The sequence below is a fragment of the Carassius carassius genome, chromosome 15 (assembly GCF_963082965.1).
Source record: "Carassius carassius chromosome 15, fCarCar2.1, whole genome shotgun sequence".
Lineage (NCBI taxonomy): Eukaryota > Metazoa > Chordata > Actinopteri > Cypriniformes > Cyprinidae > Carassius > Carassius carassius.
Window position 1 is genome coordinate 24,725,341 of NC_081769.1, and position 16,449 is coordinate 24,741,789.

At 37.8% G+C, this 16,449-nt stretch overlaps 1 protein-coding gene across 1 annotated transcript; it reads left to right on the forward strand.

Annotated features, from left to right (window-relative positions):
* The first annotated feature begins 516 nt into the window (after window positions 1–516).
* LOC132158663 (terminal nucleotidyltransferase 5A-like) lies at window positions 517–6,830 on the forward strand. Its single transcript, XM_059568166.1, has 2 exons — window positions 517–924; window positions 4,210–6,830. The coding sequence occupies exons 1-2, from the start codon at window positions 769–771 to the stop codon at window positions 5,233–5,235; spliced, it is 1,182 nt and encodes a 393-aa protein (XP_059424149.1). The 5' UTR covers window positions 517–768; the 3' UTR covers window positions 5,236–6,830.
* The last annotated feature ends 9,619 nt before the right edge of the window (window positions 6,831–16,449 follow it).

Here is a 16,449-nt window from a genome sequence, read left to right on the forward strand (position 1 = left end):
GGCAGCTTAACTGTTCAAGACAAAAAACGGACTCATGAACAACTAACACTTGTTAGTTAAAAAAAAAAAACAACTACAACAACAAAATAAAAACAGTATTTACAGTAACAACACAGCATTAAGAATCAAGCATACATACATTTTTGAACTGAGTAATCTTTTTATAAATTTAACTATTATTTTTTTGTTATATGTATTCTAAATATGTAAACATGTTTTCTGTGAAATTTCTTATTCAGATCAGTACTAAATAAACAATAGCATGCATTTTGTATGATCTCTCTTATTTTGGTAAAATAATTAATATTGTGCAGATTCTGCAAGGTGTATGTAAACTTTTATTGTAAAATTATACTCAATAATTTCACAGCAATCTTTGGTTGGATTGGCGGTGGTGTCACAGCTGCAAGCCTCCCCCATCCAACCAAAGATTGCTGTGAAATTATTCATGAGCAGGTATTCGACCAATAAGACGCGCGTATGCAAATCTCTTAGGTATAAAGACCATCCAGATGGTTCGTTTCTAGCATAACTGCGATACTTAACGTTTGTCTTGGTCGTGCGTGGATTGGGAATAGTGAATCACGAGCGCAGCTGGGTGACCGCACAAACCGCGTCGATTTATATAACGAGTGCGACTGTGAAATAACTGAGCTTTTCACAAACTTGTTTGCGTAGGAACTTCATCTGTTTGGAGAGACCGTGGTATCTGTGCGGGAGTAGACCAGGAGTTTTTGCCTTTTTAAGCTGGTTGTTCTTTCCATCGCCATGTCCTCCGGTGATGTGTCGGAGCAGTGTCGGCGGTCTTGCGTGTTATCTTGGGAGCAGGTGCAACGTTTGGACTCTATTCTTGGCGAGATGGTTCCAGTTCACGGACGTGGAAACTTCCCGACGCTTTCGGTTCAGCCGCGACAGATTGTTCAGGTTATGAATGCACATCACTGAATACGCTCTCAGCACTACAACATTTAGTTAAAAACCGTCTTTTTTTATTTTCTTTTTTTGTAAGCTAACGTTATTTCATAATGATATATACATACGGCTAGATTAAATGCATTCCTTAAAACGAGTAAGCTATCATTTTGTCATTTTAATGCAAAAAGTGAGCTGCATTTCTTATTAGTTATTTTTCGTTAGTACTTAGTATTCTAGTAGTGACTAATATCTATTCAGTTGGTTACTAGGACACTTGCACTATCCCAAAGTAACAAGTCAGTATCATCTATTTGCTTCAGACAATTATGTACTGCAGTCAGTAGTCCAATTTTACTACGAACTATTCATTTACTAGCATTTCTTATTTCTTTCTTGTATTTCTTCTTGCTTGTAACTATTAAAATAGTAACCATTATATATTACAGATGTCCTCTACTAATGTACATTATCAAACACTAGTGCATTCCTTTGTAGTAATTCAGTTTACTGTGTACTAGTAACATTTAAATCTGATCTATAAAGTAAAAACTAATTCAAACTAGTAATAACTCAAATTGATAGTGTCTTATGTATACTAGTAAAGTTGGAAAAGATAATAATACCGACGGGTACTACAAGTAGGCTACTAGAACCTAATGAAGAGTTACTAGTGAAAAATTTTAAATACATGATACTAGTCAGAAGTGAATGATTAATAGCAGAATGACAGATGCTTTACGAATTTAATGTCAACAATGTGCAACAGAAGGGATATTAGTAACCATGTAATAGTTACTAGTAGCAAAGGAATACTAGATATGAAAAAGTACTAGTGAAATTTAAAACATGCTATTTGTTATTGGTTTACTAGTAATAAAAAAAGTTCTAATGAGCTAAAAGTCTTTGGTCAGATGAAAGTTTGAAAGGGATAAATGTTAGAATTATCACTCTAATTTGATTTAGTTATTAAATGTTTGACCTGTCACTGCTTGACCAACTATTTGTGTAATGTCTCAACCACCCAAGGATAAGCAGAACCTTCTTAGCCTTTGGCCCTCCAGCAGATACAGAAAACTGTGCACTTGGCAAATTTAAGAGATTTGTTAATGACTTGGATGTTCTCACAAAAACTACACTGTGTGTGACTCATTATCGACCATAATACCATGCAATGTAACACTGCTTGAGCTAGTGCAGTGATAACCTGAATCAATACCCCCTTCTCAATGAAAAGAATTCTTGTTCTCATACACAAGCAGTGTGGGTTTGCATCTACACATACAAGCAGATATTGATCTTTTCTCCAGATCACTTCCTTTAGTACGGCTTCACTCAACAAGAGAGGGTTTGTTTTAGGTGCTTTAGGGAGAATGCTCTTGCAGTTTCACAGAAAAAGTGTTTAAACTTCAGCATTTCATGTATATGATCCCATATGGCAGCAGTGTGAGGGAAGTTGTCCGTCAGTCATATCTACATCTGTTATCTTTTATTTCAGTGACATGCCTTAGATCCAAAAAATTGGCCTAAGATTGGCCCCTATTGGTTCTAATTATATGAAGACACAAAGTAACTGTGAACTGTGGAATCTGACAGTTTCCCTTCCTTTGATCCAGTTCTGCTGGACCGTAATGAGTGGTCAGTCTCTGTTTCATAATACTCCATCTGCCTGGGTTTGAACAGATAGTCATTTCCTGTCAATAAAACCCAACTAGGAAGCCCATTATTTTTAATGGAAAACCTGCAGAAATCAACTTTGATGTTTTATTACACAGCCTCCACATGCCATTGCGAAATTGACAAAAGATGGCCACTCGTTCGCTGTTCCTCGTTTTTCTTAACCCTAATGATTTGAAATGGCACCATCTCATTACATGGACTTTGTAGCGGTTTTCATTATCATCATAACGGTGTCATGATTGCACATTTGCACCTTGTGCTTTAGGCTGTGATGTACTGTTGAGCTATAAAATGTAGGTTTTGAATGCAACAGTGAACCTGACTTGGCGTCATCTTAATATCATAATATTCACATGCGTTGAAAGGCGATCCGGTTCGGCTCTCAAGCCATTGGTGGACGCTGAAGAAACATTGAGCTTCTGTTTGTCAATTGCAATATTTTTTGAAACGCCATTGATTGATGTTAATACAGACAATAGTCTATTATTAAATAAAGTAAATTCACTTTTTGTTTAAATAAATCACACCCTTTATGGTTTAATAAACTGAACTCTGCCAAATTGCAGTTTCATTAATAAATGTGCTGCAAACCTGTAAAACTGTATAATGTGTTCTCAGCATGTGTACAGACCCACGTCATTCATAGTTTCACTGTGCTCACTTGGTCAATTGCAGTCTGACCTAATGTGTAAAAATAGAAGGCTAATGATTTGATTGACAGGAGTGAGGGTAGGTGATCTGATTGACACCAATCCGAAAGAGCTGCGGAAAATAAAGGTTACGTGCATTCAGGACAGAGATAATGAGTTTGATTTAAGAACTTTTTAATCTCTTAAATGGTTGCACAACAATATGAATAGCATACAAATCTGCTTGGCATGCATAAAATGTTGTCTGCGCCAAAATCTATAATTCGGCCTTTATCAAATTGGACATTTATGAATGTGTTCTAGATTTCACATTCCAGATTTAAGAGACCTTCATGTGAACATGAAATCTGACAACTGCCTCTATCTATATTCATAAGCGAAGCAGTTTCGTATAAGGCTCTGCCTTCCAGAATGTTTTGCAGCTGTACAGTGCTGCATGTTCCCAAGTAAGTCTCTGTGAATGTATTGCTATTGATGCACTGGACAGTGTACATTCCATATATATAGATTAATACTGAACATTATGATGAGGTTCAGCTCAAGTTTATGCCTGAAAATTTTAGAAAATTAATAAAAATGTCTTAAGATATATATATATATAGGTAAGGTAATTATCTAATTGCAGTGGTGGCAGAACAAAGTATCATCAAATTGTACAGATAAGGAAGTGCTTAGTGTGGTTTTATGTTTGCCAGGTGCTTACTTGTTCAAGCAGTAGTTGTATGTTACTGATATTTCATTTGATTAATACCATAAGCTGGACAATAGTTTATTGGATAACTGCTAACTGGTTCTGTCTAAATGAATTAAAATCAAAGCATTAGAAAAATAAAATTGATTGAAGTTAATTTAGACATCACAAGATTATAAAGTAAAGTATGATAAGTTTAACATTTTAGTTTAACAGTCATCTAAAATGTATCCAATATTGGCCTATAAATGAAAAAAAACCTCTTTACTCTTGCAGGTGGTTCGAGCACGTTTGGAGGAGCGAGGCATCACTGTTCGAGATGTGAGGCTGAACGGCTCGGCTGCCAGTCATGTTCTGCACCAGGACACGGGCCTCGGATACAAGGACTTGGACCTGATATTTGGCGTTTCCCTGTCAGATGACCAGGCCTTCCGCGTGGTTAAGGATGTGGTTCTCGACAGCCTGCTGGACTTCCTCCCCGAGGGTGTCAGCAAGGAGAGAATCTCAGCCCTTACTCTGAAGGAGGCTTACGTACAGAAGTTGGTGAAGGTTTGCAACGACACCGACCGCTGGAGCCTCATCTCGCTCTCCAACAACACCGGCAAGAATGTTGAGCTTAAGTTTGTGGACTCTCTCAGGCGCCAGTTTGAGTTCAGCGTGGACTCCTTCCAGATAGCCTTGGACTCCCTTCTTCTGTTCGACCGCTGCTCAGAGACGCCCATGTCAGAGTGCTTTCACCCGACGGTGTTGGGCGAGAGCATGTATGGGGACTTCGAAGAAGCTCTCGGCCATCTTTGCAACAAGGTCATCGCTACAAGAAATCCAGAGGAGATCCGAGGTGGAGGGCTTTTAAAATACTGCCACCTTTTGGTGCGAGGGTTTCGGCCGACTTCGGAAACAGAGATGAAATCGCTCCAGCGGTACATGTGCTCTCGATTCTTCATTGACTTTTCGGACATAGGCGAACAGCAGCGAAAGCTGGAGGCGTACCTGCAGAATCACTTCGCTGGAATGGAGAACAAACGGTACGACTGTCTGGTCACGTTATACCACGTGGTCAACGAGAGTACAGTGTGCTTGATGGGACACGAACGACGGCAGACATTAAATCTTATTTCCATGCTCGCGCTGAAGGTGCTGGCTGAACAGAACGCCATCCCCACAGTTACCAACGTCACATGCTATTACCAGCCGGCGCCGTACGTGCGAGACATCAACTTCAGTAACTACTACATCGCTCACGTGCAGCCGCTGGTGCACACCTGCAGTAGTTCCTATCGGACGTGGCTGCCCTGCAACTGACCATATGAGTTCAGCCCTCGCATCTTCCCATGTGGTGAAGATTATATGCAAACAAGTGAATATATACACTTTTTTTCCAAACGTTTAGGAGGAGCTTTTTCAAAACAACGGCAATTGTTTTTATGCTAAATGTGACATATATAGAATGACTGCTCACTGCTGTATGTCTGATTTGAGCCGATCCTTGCATATTCTGTTCTGCAGAGTGGATGAAGATCTTTTTCACATGTAGCAGGGGAAAAAAAAAATGTTTCTCTTAAACTCATTATAGATTCAGTTAAACTCTCGCAGGTTATGTAAATGGGAAAGAAAGCTGCATTCTGCGTTGTGAAGCTATATGTTTTTTTTTTTTTTTTTTTTTTTTTTTGGCCAGACTGTGGTTTCAATCAAACTCTGTTTTGCATCTTGGTTTTTTTTTAAGGACCAAAGAGATTATATTTTTGTCTTTAAAAAAGAATGGAATGTTTGCTGTTGTAATTCCAAGTGCCTAAAAACATTGTACAAAAAAAGTGAGACCTGTGCTTTCTTAAAACCATTTTTCTGTCCCCTTGTTTATTGTAAAACTCTATTTTCAGGGATGGAGGCATGTATTTCCATGTGATTAAAAAAAAAAAATCACAAAACCCATCTTCATGTGTTCTAGAACTCTTTTACCTTTTGAAGCTGTTGTGGTCCTATTTTGACAACATATGTTAATATTCAAGCATTTATTTATTTTCCCTTTTGGTGTTGGGGTTTTGGAAAATAATTTCAAATTGTAAGGACTTTCTTTATCAATGGAACATTTATCATGAGACCTCAGAGGTGAAAGTGGTCAATGGTGAAACCGTAAGTGTAGCAGTGTTGTGGTCTGAATGTGCGCTGACTCTTAATCTGAGCAAATGGATCCACTGCAGTTCCAGGACATGAACCATAAGGATCCTTTCTGGAGCACAATGGTCTCTCTTTTAGTGTGACACTAAAGGTAACAGACAAAGGCTGTTTCTGCCCCTGGAGAAAGAATCCTATTTCCTTTCATAATGGCATATCCATGTCATTTGTTTTTGTAAACATCAAGGAGCTGGTTTTGTGATGTAAGCTACCAGATCTAAGGATGTGATGTTAAAAGCAATTACTACTGATTAGTAGACTAATATTTACTATAATGAAAACATTTGTGAATTGCTTTATGTTTAAGTTTAAATGGTTGAAATAGACCTAAATATTTAATTGTAATGTTGTCGTTGTTCATTCTTTGGTTCCGGTTCATTTGTCAGTTTTCTTGGGATGATCGTGTAATAGTTTTTGTAAGGGGTGATCCATGAATTGTCCTTTCACCATTGTGCTCTTGAGCCTTTTTGTGCCATTGCCTTTTGGGAATCAATAAATAAAGTATCTGTTTAGAAACTCTAGAAGAGAATTTCTCTTCCACACAAACTTTAGGAGTGTATGAGTAAAAGGATGTTTCATTTTTATTAAGGGCTCCTTGGACTGACTTATGTTCTTGCAATTCTGAGGGAAAAAGCATCCTTAAAAATATTATGGCCTGTTTTCTGACAGCATGTATTTTTATGAATTGAATAAATTCAAAAGAGGAATAAATATGAAGTATTTAACGATAAGCATAATTATTTAAAATGTATTATGAATTTTTTTTTTACACTGGATTTATTTATTTTAGTGATTTACTTGACAATGGAATAAAAAAGTAAACTTTTTAACAGTATATTCTTTGAAAGGATACTTTCATGTTTTATGTGAACTTGACTTTAGTGAACTATCACTTTAAATGAAGGTGATATTTCATTGCAGTGTGTCAGAGTGAGACATAGGTCAGGTTTCCTTATTTATTTTTGGCCCTTGCCATTCAAAAGGCATCAGGGGAGCAACTACTGTCATAAAGCTGAAGTAGAACAACTGGGGAATAATACTCTGCTTGTTAGGTCTCACATTATAAGAGGGGATATAAATAAACCAGCCTAGTTAAAAGACTAAGGAACCCTAAAGAAAAACAGAGCCGTTGGTAAATCATGTGTAATGTCCCAGCCCAGTGCAAACCGTGTCACTGGCAAAACTTACTCTGTCAAGACTGAGGTAGTGCTGTTTAATTCAGTGGGACTTAAAACAAAGACATGTAGGGATATATAAGGACATGCTCAAACATGTTGAGACATGTTTTGGACAAGAAGCAACAAGCTGTGATGTAATTTATATCCAACCATTTTTGTTACCCTTTTATGTTAACCTTTAAGTGTAACTGCAGATGAAGTTAAATTAGAAATGAAAAGTATAAAATGTCATAAAAAACAGAATCATGTTCACAAAAGTACATATAAAACCAGTAACTTAATACAGAAGCTTTCAAAATGAGGACAACACCTCATCTATGAGTACTCTCATGACAATATCATTTTATGGCACAAAATGGAAATATAATATGTCATATATGATGTTATTCCGAATAACTACAGTGACACACTGACCCCAAAAGAGCTGGACTCCAAGACCATATTTTTAAATTAAAGAACAAACACACTTTTCAAATATATCATAAAAATAAGCTTGTTTGGAATTAAAGGATACAATAATAGATATATTGGTAAGATAAAATGTTTTTGATAATAGTTGTGGAATGTTGACACTATTGTCAAAAAGTTTGGAGTCAGCAAGGTTTATAAAAAAAATTATAAAATTGCATTTTGGCAAGAACGCATTAAATTGATAAAAAATGACAGTAACAGTTTTTTTATTTTTTTTTTACTAAAAAAATCTGTCTTTCAAATTCTTAATAGTCCTAACAAGAACGCATCAGTTTCTACAAAAATATGAATCGGCACAAATGTTTTCAACACTGATAATAGTACAATGTTTTTAAGCACCAAATCAGCATATTAGAATGAGATCATGTGACACTGAAGACGGGAACTGTGATGTAGTGCTTTGCCATCATAGTAATAAATGACACTTATTGGCAATATTGTAAAATAGAAAACAATTATTTTAAATTGCAATAATATTTCACAATATAACTTCTATTTCACAAAATAATTTCAATCAATATCATTTTATTTAATAGACTACTTTCAAAAAACGTTTTAAAAAAATCTTACTGACCCCAAACATTAAATGGAAGTGTACACCTAGTAAAAATCACTTTGCCATAATTAGGCATAAAAAAAAAAATGGTAAAATGCCACTTGGTTTGATTTTTTGTGTCTGTGCAACAACATTCAGACATTTAGTAAGACTTAAAGGCCCAAAAGAGTCCAGATACTGGTTTATTCTACTAACAATGTGTGCCTCTTGTAAAAATGAAGAACTTTACTGGAAAATGAATATGATGTTTAATATTTTGGTAGGACTGGGAAATATTTCTCCTCTGTCCATGCCAATAACAGTGAGTCATACCTGTCTGTCTTGTTTCCCCTGGAACAATGACGCTCCTTGTCTTCATCCTTGAATCACTGAGGGCAGGTCAACTGGACAGCTGGCTCAGACCAGGGCAAGTGCAATATTCCCTGTTGTTCATAAACCTCACAGGGTGACCTACGGAAAAGAACACACAAATTAAATTTGAAATTTAATGAACATGTTTATTCTATTTGAGAGAGTCAGACGTACTCACCCTGGATAATGTTCTTGAGTTTGTGCAGTCCTATTGACAGCGATGTCATGCCAATTTTAGGTCAGTATAGAGTTAAATCACAATTACAACCAATGGTTTTAATGATGTGTTAGTAAAACACGGTCTCCATTAATAAGCCATTCAAATTAGAACGTCTGCAACATTCAATGCAGCATCTGAGAAGATGATTCTGATGCTGTGTGACACATAACTGGCTGTATCAATCTCCATTATGAGGAATTCAAATTATAATCTGTCTAAAACATCTAAAAGCAGTTTCTTATTCATATTAAATGATCACACACCTTCAACACCAAACCATAAAAACAGTTTTCCCTCAAGCACCATTGCTCCATTCATTATAAATGGAGCATTTTAAAAGTAAATCTTTGTGTAAAACCTAACACCACTGTTATAACTAAATAGGTATCCAGAAAATTGGAGAAAACAGCAGTGAAAGCATAAATTCACGACTGGAATGCACAATATGTGCACTGAAGCCTCAGGGGGCAAAAACAAAGTTATCACATGTTTCGTCATGTGAATGAGGGCAGAGAAAAGAATAGAAAAATGAAGAGGGCGAGCCTCTTTTCAATAGCAAGAAACCAAATAAGTTCTATTTTTGAAGGAATGCTATAAAGTTGTAACTTGAAGATATACAGATCACAAAAGGTAGGTCACTCATTATAATGCATTGAGGGTATTTTTCCTTATGGTTCTGGGCCTTAAAGTTACAAAGTATCTCATTTAAAAAAATATTATTTTAATCTAAATACTGTTACTGTTTTACATTATTTCTTTTTGTGTGTAAGAATTATATTTCTTTTATTTTTAGTGCCATACTTTAAAATAAAATAGACGTTATTTTTTTTAATCTTACATCACAATAAAAACAACATAATATTTCATATTTAATAATTTTCCTATTAATTTAAAATAACTAATAATATAATATTTTTTAGATGTATTAATTTATTTATAAAAAAAAAGAAAAAGAAAAAAAAAGATGAAGAAGCCTAGCAGTAAAATCAGGAAAGTCCATTGATTAATATTGTTTTTTATAATAATTTAATTTGATAATAACAGAAAATCATAAAAAAACATGCTAGTGTTCAAATCAGGTCAGTACATTAAAATATGCTTAATAGTCAGTGGTTAATGATTTTTCTAGGCAAAAGCGAAGTGTGGTCATATTAAATCTCACTCTGACCCATATGTCATATGTGAGCTGTTTTGATGTCTACATGAGGTCTGGTCATCTGCATGTGTGTTTGGTCATGTGTGGTCTGTGTAATGAGAGTTAACAGCAAACTGGCGAGGGAGGAAAGATATTGATAGCCTATTTACTCGCTTAAATGGCTTTGGTCTGGCACGAGTCGACTCGGGTCATAAAGCATAGGCGGTGAACCCTTTGGCAGAGCTGCCTAACTCTCAAAACTCCCACCGTCAGCACAGCCGCACCAGACGTCTATCTGCTGAGCCTCCACTATTAAATCAGTGGCATTACTGAACGAAGTGCTGCAAGACATACAGGCTACAACCTACAGTGGGTCAAGTTTGAACATTTCTCATAATGTTCCTGACAGACAATTTTGCTTTGTTTAGTTTATATATCAGCAGCTTTTATGTGAATGATAGGCTGACAGCAGTGCTGTTTAAAAAAAGGTACTGGAACCGCCTTCAGGTGCACTTAGGATGCCTTAGGCCTAAAACATACTTTAGGCTACCAAAGTATGTGAATTCAGACTATTTTAGTTGGGTTCTAAATGTGGCTGATGCATGTCTTTATGCAAAGTGCATTGTCTACTCAGCATTGTCACCAGGAGCAGCATCCGACATTACCATAAAACATTCCTTTCTTTTATCCCATCTAGCTCCTTTAAGTCAGGAACTTGTTTTACGCAAGCACGCAAACGCAAACGTGAGGACTGCATCAACACACTCTCAGCGTCAGCGAGTGTCCCAGCTGGACATATTTAAAGGGATAGTTCAACCAAAAAGGAAAATTTTGTCATTAATTACTCACCCTTGTATCGTTCTAAACCTGTAAGACCGTTCATATTCGGAACACAAATGAAGATATTTCTGAGAGCTTTCTGATCCTCCCATAGACAGCAATGTAATTATCATGATCAAGGTCCAGAAATGTCGAAAGGAAATCGGTAAAATAATCCATGCGACACTGGGGTTCAACTGTAATTTTACGAAGCTATAACATTACTTTTTGTACACAAAGAAAACAGAAATAGTGACTTTCTCCTCTGCGTCAACCTGGTGCCATTTTACATTTTATATCCACTGAACGTAAACAGCGTATGCTGTTCTGTGTCAGCTGCACTACGCGGATAGGGATGCATGTGAAAGATTTACTTTCAAATGTCTAAAACTTTTAATCCGAATGTGTTATTATTCTGGTTAGTCACTATAATCATGTTGACTAAACAGCTGATGTTTAAATAAGTTCTTGAACTGTTGCTCTGCCATGATAATAGTAAAATAATAATAATAAAAAAACAATGAAGACAGTTAACGATATGTTTTTTGAGGCACGTAGCTGCGTTTGCATTATGAATCCTGAAAGATGGCTGTTCCAAAATGTAAGTGATTGATTATGGCAGCATCGCGTTTATCAGTAGCTTTAAGAAATGTATTGTTTATTTTTTATAAAATTACGAAATAACAATAAACAATACTTTTATAACATTTGTAAATCTTATTCAATATTATTTTCTATGTATACTAAAACATTTTAATATTTTAAGTCGTAGCTAGGCTACCTTAAAGGGATACTCCACCCCAAAATGAACATTTTGTCATTAATCACATTCCTCGATGTTGTTCCAAATACGTAAAAGCTTTGTTTGTCTTCGGAACACAATTTAAGATATTTTGGATCAGAACCGTTGGGCTTGAGACTGTCCATCTACCATTAGTGGTTCAACCGTAATGTTATGAAGCGACGACAATACTTTTGTACGAAAAAAAAGAAAAAAAAAGAAACGACTTTATTCAACAATTTGTCTTCTCTGTCTCTCCCCACATCACCGTAGTGCCATTTTGAAGAATATGAGCTGAACACAGGCTGCTTACACTCTTCTGTGTCAGCCACGCCACAAGGTTTTCGACGTGTATTTACGCATTGATTTGATAGAAAACAGAGCATCCTTGTGACACTTTAGTCTTAAGCCTTGTCTGTTCCAAGGGGATAAATTAATGTTAACATATTTAACCTTATGAAGTGTTAAGACCTGTTCACACCAAGAACGAAAACTGTAACTAGCCTAACGTTAGTGTGGATGCTAATATATTTACTGTTATAATTTTCTTTATATTTTTCTTGGTGTGAATGGGCACATGCACCCCAGAATCCCTAGCTACAAGTTCAGATAAAAAAAAAAAAAAAAAAAAAGTGAGAGAAATGTATAATTTGTTTAATACTTTAGAAATGCAATTAATTAAATACTGAAAATTAATCTAAAAGGATTAATAGTATTTAATTAACTTAAGTCTTTACACACAATTTGTTAAATATGTTTATGCTTATTAGAGTATTCCATTGTTTGTTCTGCAACTGAACTCAATTGTGAGTCAAATCTCTTATGTTCTTGACAAAGAGCATTTCATGTATGACACACAGATTGTTTCTACATACTGTAGAGCAGGGGTTTTCAAACTGTGGGTCGCGACCCACTCGTGGGTCACGGAATGGAACAAGGTGGGTCGCACAAAGTCACTTGGCTGCAGCTAATTTTGCGTTTCAATGACACACAGACACTAACACAGTTCAGTCTAGGGCTGCACGAATGTGACGAGTGGGGCGGGGCCTAGTGCCATGGGAACAGAGCTAGGCCGGTGGAGTGATTGGGAAATGAGCAACACTCACCGGTCTCAAGAACCACGGAGGAGATCGGAAAGATACAAAAGAGGAGCGATGACAGTGAAGGACGAGAGAGGACCAGGCCTGGGTTTTATTTTGTGTTTGTTTTTTATTTGTGCACGGCAGTCATCCGAGAGGGGCTGTCGCGCTGTTTTGTGTTTATTTGGTTATTAAAACTTTGTTTGATTGTCCGCCGGTTCCCACCTCTTTCCACGAAGGAGTCATCGAGGCGGTGGGCTGGAGTGAGTTCGCCCCCACCCCCCCCCCCCCCCCCCCCCCCCCCCGGCAACTCACTCCAGCCCACCACATCGAGCACCCTCGGCGGCAGACTCCTTCGCCCTGCTCGATGGCACTGCGGATTCACCCCAGCGGCGAAGGATCTTCGGCAGCGCGCCCCTCCTTCCTCCCTGGCTTCGGCACCAGTGTAAAACATTAAAATCTTCACAATCACAGGAAGAAGGAGGCGGGAACTGGGAACCCACTCATCACAACGATATAGCCCACCAACATTAATAATGAACTGCAATATCCTTAGTGTGATTTTCAAATTGCAATTAAGTCCGTGTGCGTTGCGTGTTTTGAAGGTCTCAGAGCAATGTCATTAAAAGGTTCAATCGGTCTTTTTTTACCTATTTCACAATTATTTTAATCTCCAAACTGTTTTAGATAGTTCTGCTTTGCTTCTTATGCTTTTCTAAAAAAGTGTTGGATTGTGCTCCGTTCTCGCCGACACACACGGAAGGATCATGAATGCAACAAAACACAGCAGCGCAGATCACACTTCACTGGAGTGAGCCTGCTTCACGTTTTTATGGACACTACATATTTTAACGCCAGTAAACAAAAATTAAAACTTGTAAATTTGTAGTGAAATTTTCAGTTGTACTCTAAAATAAAATGGTTATTTTTCTTAAATACTTAATTTCTGTCATAAAAATTTTAAGTAAGATTAGGTTTAAAGTAATTTCACTCGTTGTTTTTTTTTTTTTTTTAATATTTTGGTGGGTCGTGAAATATATTACACTTGTCTAGGTGGGTCGTGGAATGGAAAAGTTTGGGAACCACTGCTGTAGAGCATTTGAAATCAGTCACTTGTAAGGTTCAGTGATCATTAGGATTATACCTTTGAAGACATCTGCTGCTATAGTTACTATAGGCAACTCGATCGTTAGGTTTAGGAACAGAGCTCTTATGTCATGGATGAGTGTGTAATATAAGGCAACATATTGCTTATTCTTCAAAAGAGCTGAGAAGAGGGAGCTGGATCCTCCAATTATCTTCCAATATAGTAAAATGGCCATGACCTTACAAGCACATGGTGTAACGTGTCCTCCAGCCTTTGAGTCTTGGCGGAGCAAGCGTGCCAATAGTGGTTTTCTTGAACCATGTGAGTGCACAGCTGGCCAGAAGAGCAGATGTAGTCAGACTGCAGTAGGTGTTTTTAATTAAACTGTTTTGGTAGTCACATGATTGTCATAAAGTGACATCACTCTATGAAAGTTAAAGGTTAACGCATGCTACTGCTGAGCTAAATCACTGGACTGGCCCGGGTGGGCCGACAAATGTGAGCAGGCACCATCTTTCTTTATGGGCTGTGTGGTGTCTAAACAAGCTAGAAAGAAAGTTCTCCTCGTACCAGGATCTCATTGCAGAGGTGTGGGCTCATTTGTGAGGAGAAACATCAAAGGGAGTTTTAGAAATCTCAGCAGAAGCCTTTCACTAGGTTTGTTTAGTTCAGGAACATATTCATTAAGGATGTCGCCCCTTGTTGACGGTCCCGTATGTCAAGCTGCAAAGCCGGTGGCACTGGGAGTGCAGAGGGTTTATACTAGGAGGAAATTGAGTGAATATGTGACAGGAATGTGATGTCACAGGGAATGATGGAGTGCGCTAGGAAATGCCAATGGGGTGAGTGGACTGTGGATATGGAATCCTCATGTGAAGGGGCTTGTGGGCCTCTAAGCTCACTGTTGCTAGGAACTGAGAAGAGCTCACCAGGGAGAGATCCAATCTGTTATTCCACTTCAGTCACAGCCGTTATGATTAAGGCTGCTGCTGGATGTGAGAAATGGATCATTCTTGAGGAAAAGAAAAATGGTGATTTGGAGAGCGAGAGGGAGAGAGAGATAGAGAGAGCAAGGGAGAGAGAGAAAGGACGGAATGTCCACCATTCGATGTTCCTTTCCCAGAGGGGAATTGGAGCTCTGCATTCCTCACATTGCAGTCCGCTGACAAACAATCCCAACTTTATCCCCTGCACGCGGGGCAGCTGAATGGCAGCAGTGTCTAGGCCGCAGCCCTCTGGAGATTTTAGGCAGGGGGGAGAGCGATGCTGGCCAGATCAAATCCTACTGCCCCACCACACTTCCTTGCTCCCAAACCAAACACAGGCCTAGCTTAGGTGCTACTGTAGGCCTGGCTGGACACTGTGCAGTGCTGGCAGAGGATGGGCCGCTAGGAGCCAAGGGCAAATGCTCACTCATTCTACTTTCCTAGGCAGTCCGTTTGAATTGGAACAACAAAATTACAGGGTTCTACACTCCTAAATATAGCCAGGAATGGGAATCTTCCAGAATTTAATCATTTCAATTCCGATGGTTTATTAACAGTTCTATTTATAATTCTTTTACAGTTCTACATTTATTTTAAATACAAAAGTTTTAATTTCAATGTATTGTCAATGTATATATATATATATATATATATATATATATATATATATATATATATATATATATATATAAAATCCTACTGACTCTTTAATAACAAATTGTCACATGAAGAACCAGTCGGTAACTGTACTAATTTAGGCTTTTAAAGCCGGACACATAAAAACACTATCAGTTCTTGGTTCAAAGTTGTTCACATGATTGAAATGGATGACTTGTGATTCAGTAAGTGACTCAGAACAAACTCACTAAAAAAACGAATGATTCACAAGAGTTTGTGCTAAAGAACCAGTTTATAACAGTCTTTCCTTCAGGAATCAGTTTTCACTGATTGTGCTCAATGCATTTGATTCAGGAATAAAAAAGCTTGGGAATCAGGCTTGGTTGTGCTGTATGTTATTGATACAATGAAAAGAACCAGCTCATAAGAGTCATTATCTTGGGAGTGCTATCGATTCACTAATAAGAATAGGCTTGTAAAAGTCCTTAGCTTGGAAATTGTTCTTCACTGATTGAACTGTATGTTATTGATTCACTAAAAAGAAAAAAAAGCTTCGTGGTATTCAAGCAGGCTACATGGCCAGTTTAAGGGCACCTGGCATAACCCTTCTTAAAACTTAGAAACAACATTTGCTGTCCAACCTAACATCCTGCGAGACAGAGCTTAAAATAAACTGGACACATCCATCCCAACCATCTAGGATAGACTCCCTCTGAATAAGCTCACTGTCGTGACAGGTGCTGGCAAGTATGAAAACTGATCTGAGAACAGTTTTGGGGGTTCTGGTTGAGACTGTTAATTTGCATAAGGATGGATAGCAAAAGATGGCAAAGCTGTGCATGATCCCTTCAGACAAAGTATACACTAATGCAGATGATGCTTTGAGGAAACAGTGAGCTGTCTGAGACTCTCCATAGTTACAGTATGAGAAACTCACTCTTTCCACCCCCTCTTTTCTCAAGGCCATGAAAGCTGCGGGTTGTTCTGCCCATGCAGGGCCAGATGTTCTCAGGTGGGGCGATTGGCCGGAGAGATGCTCCGTTGGTTGTCGTCTCGCCCCACA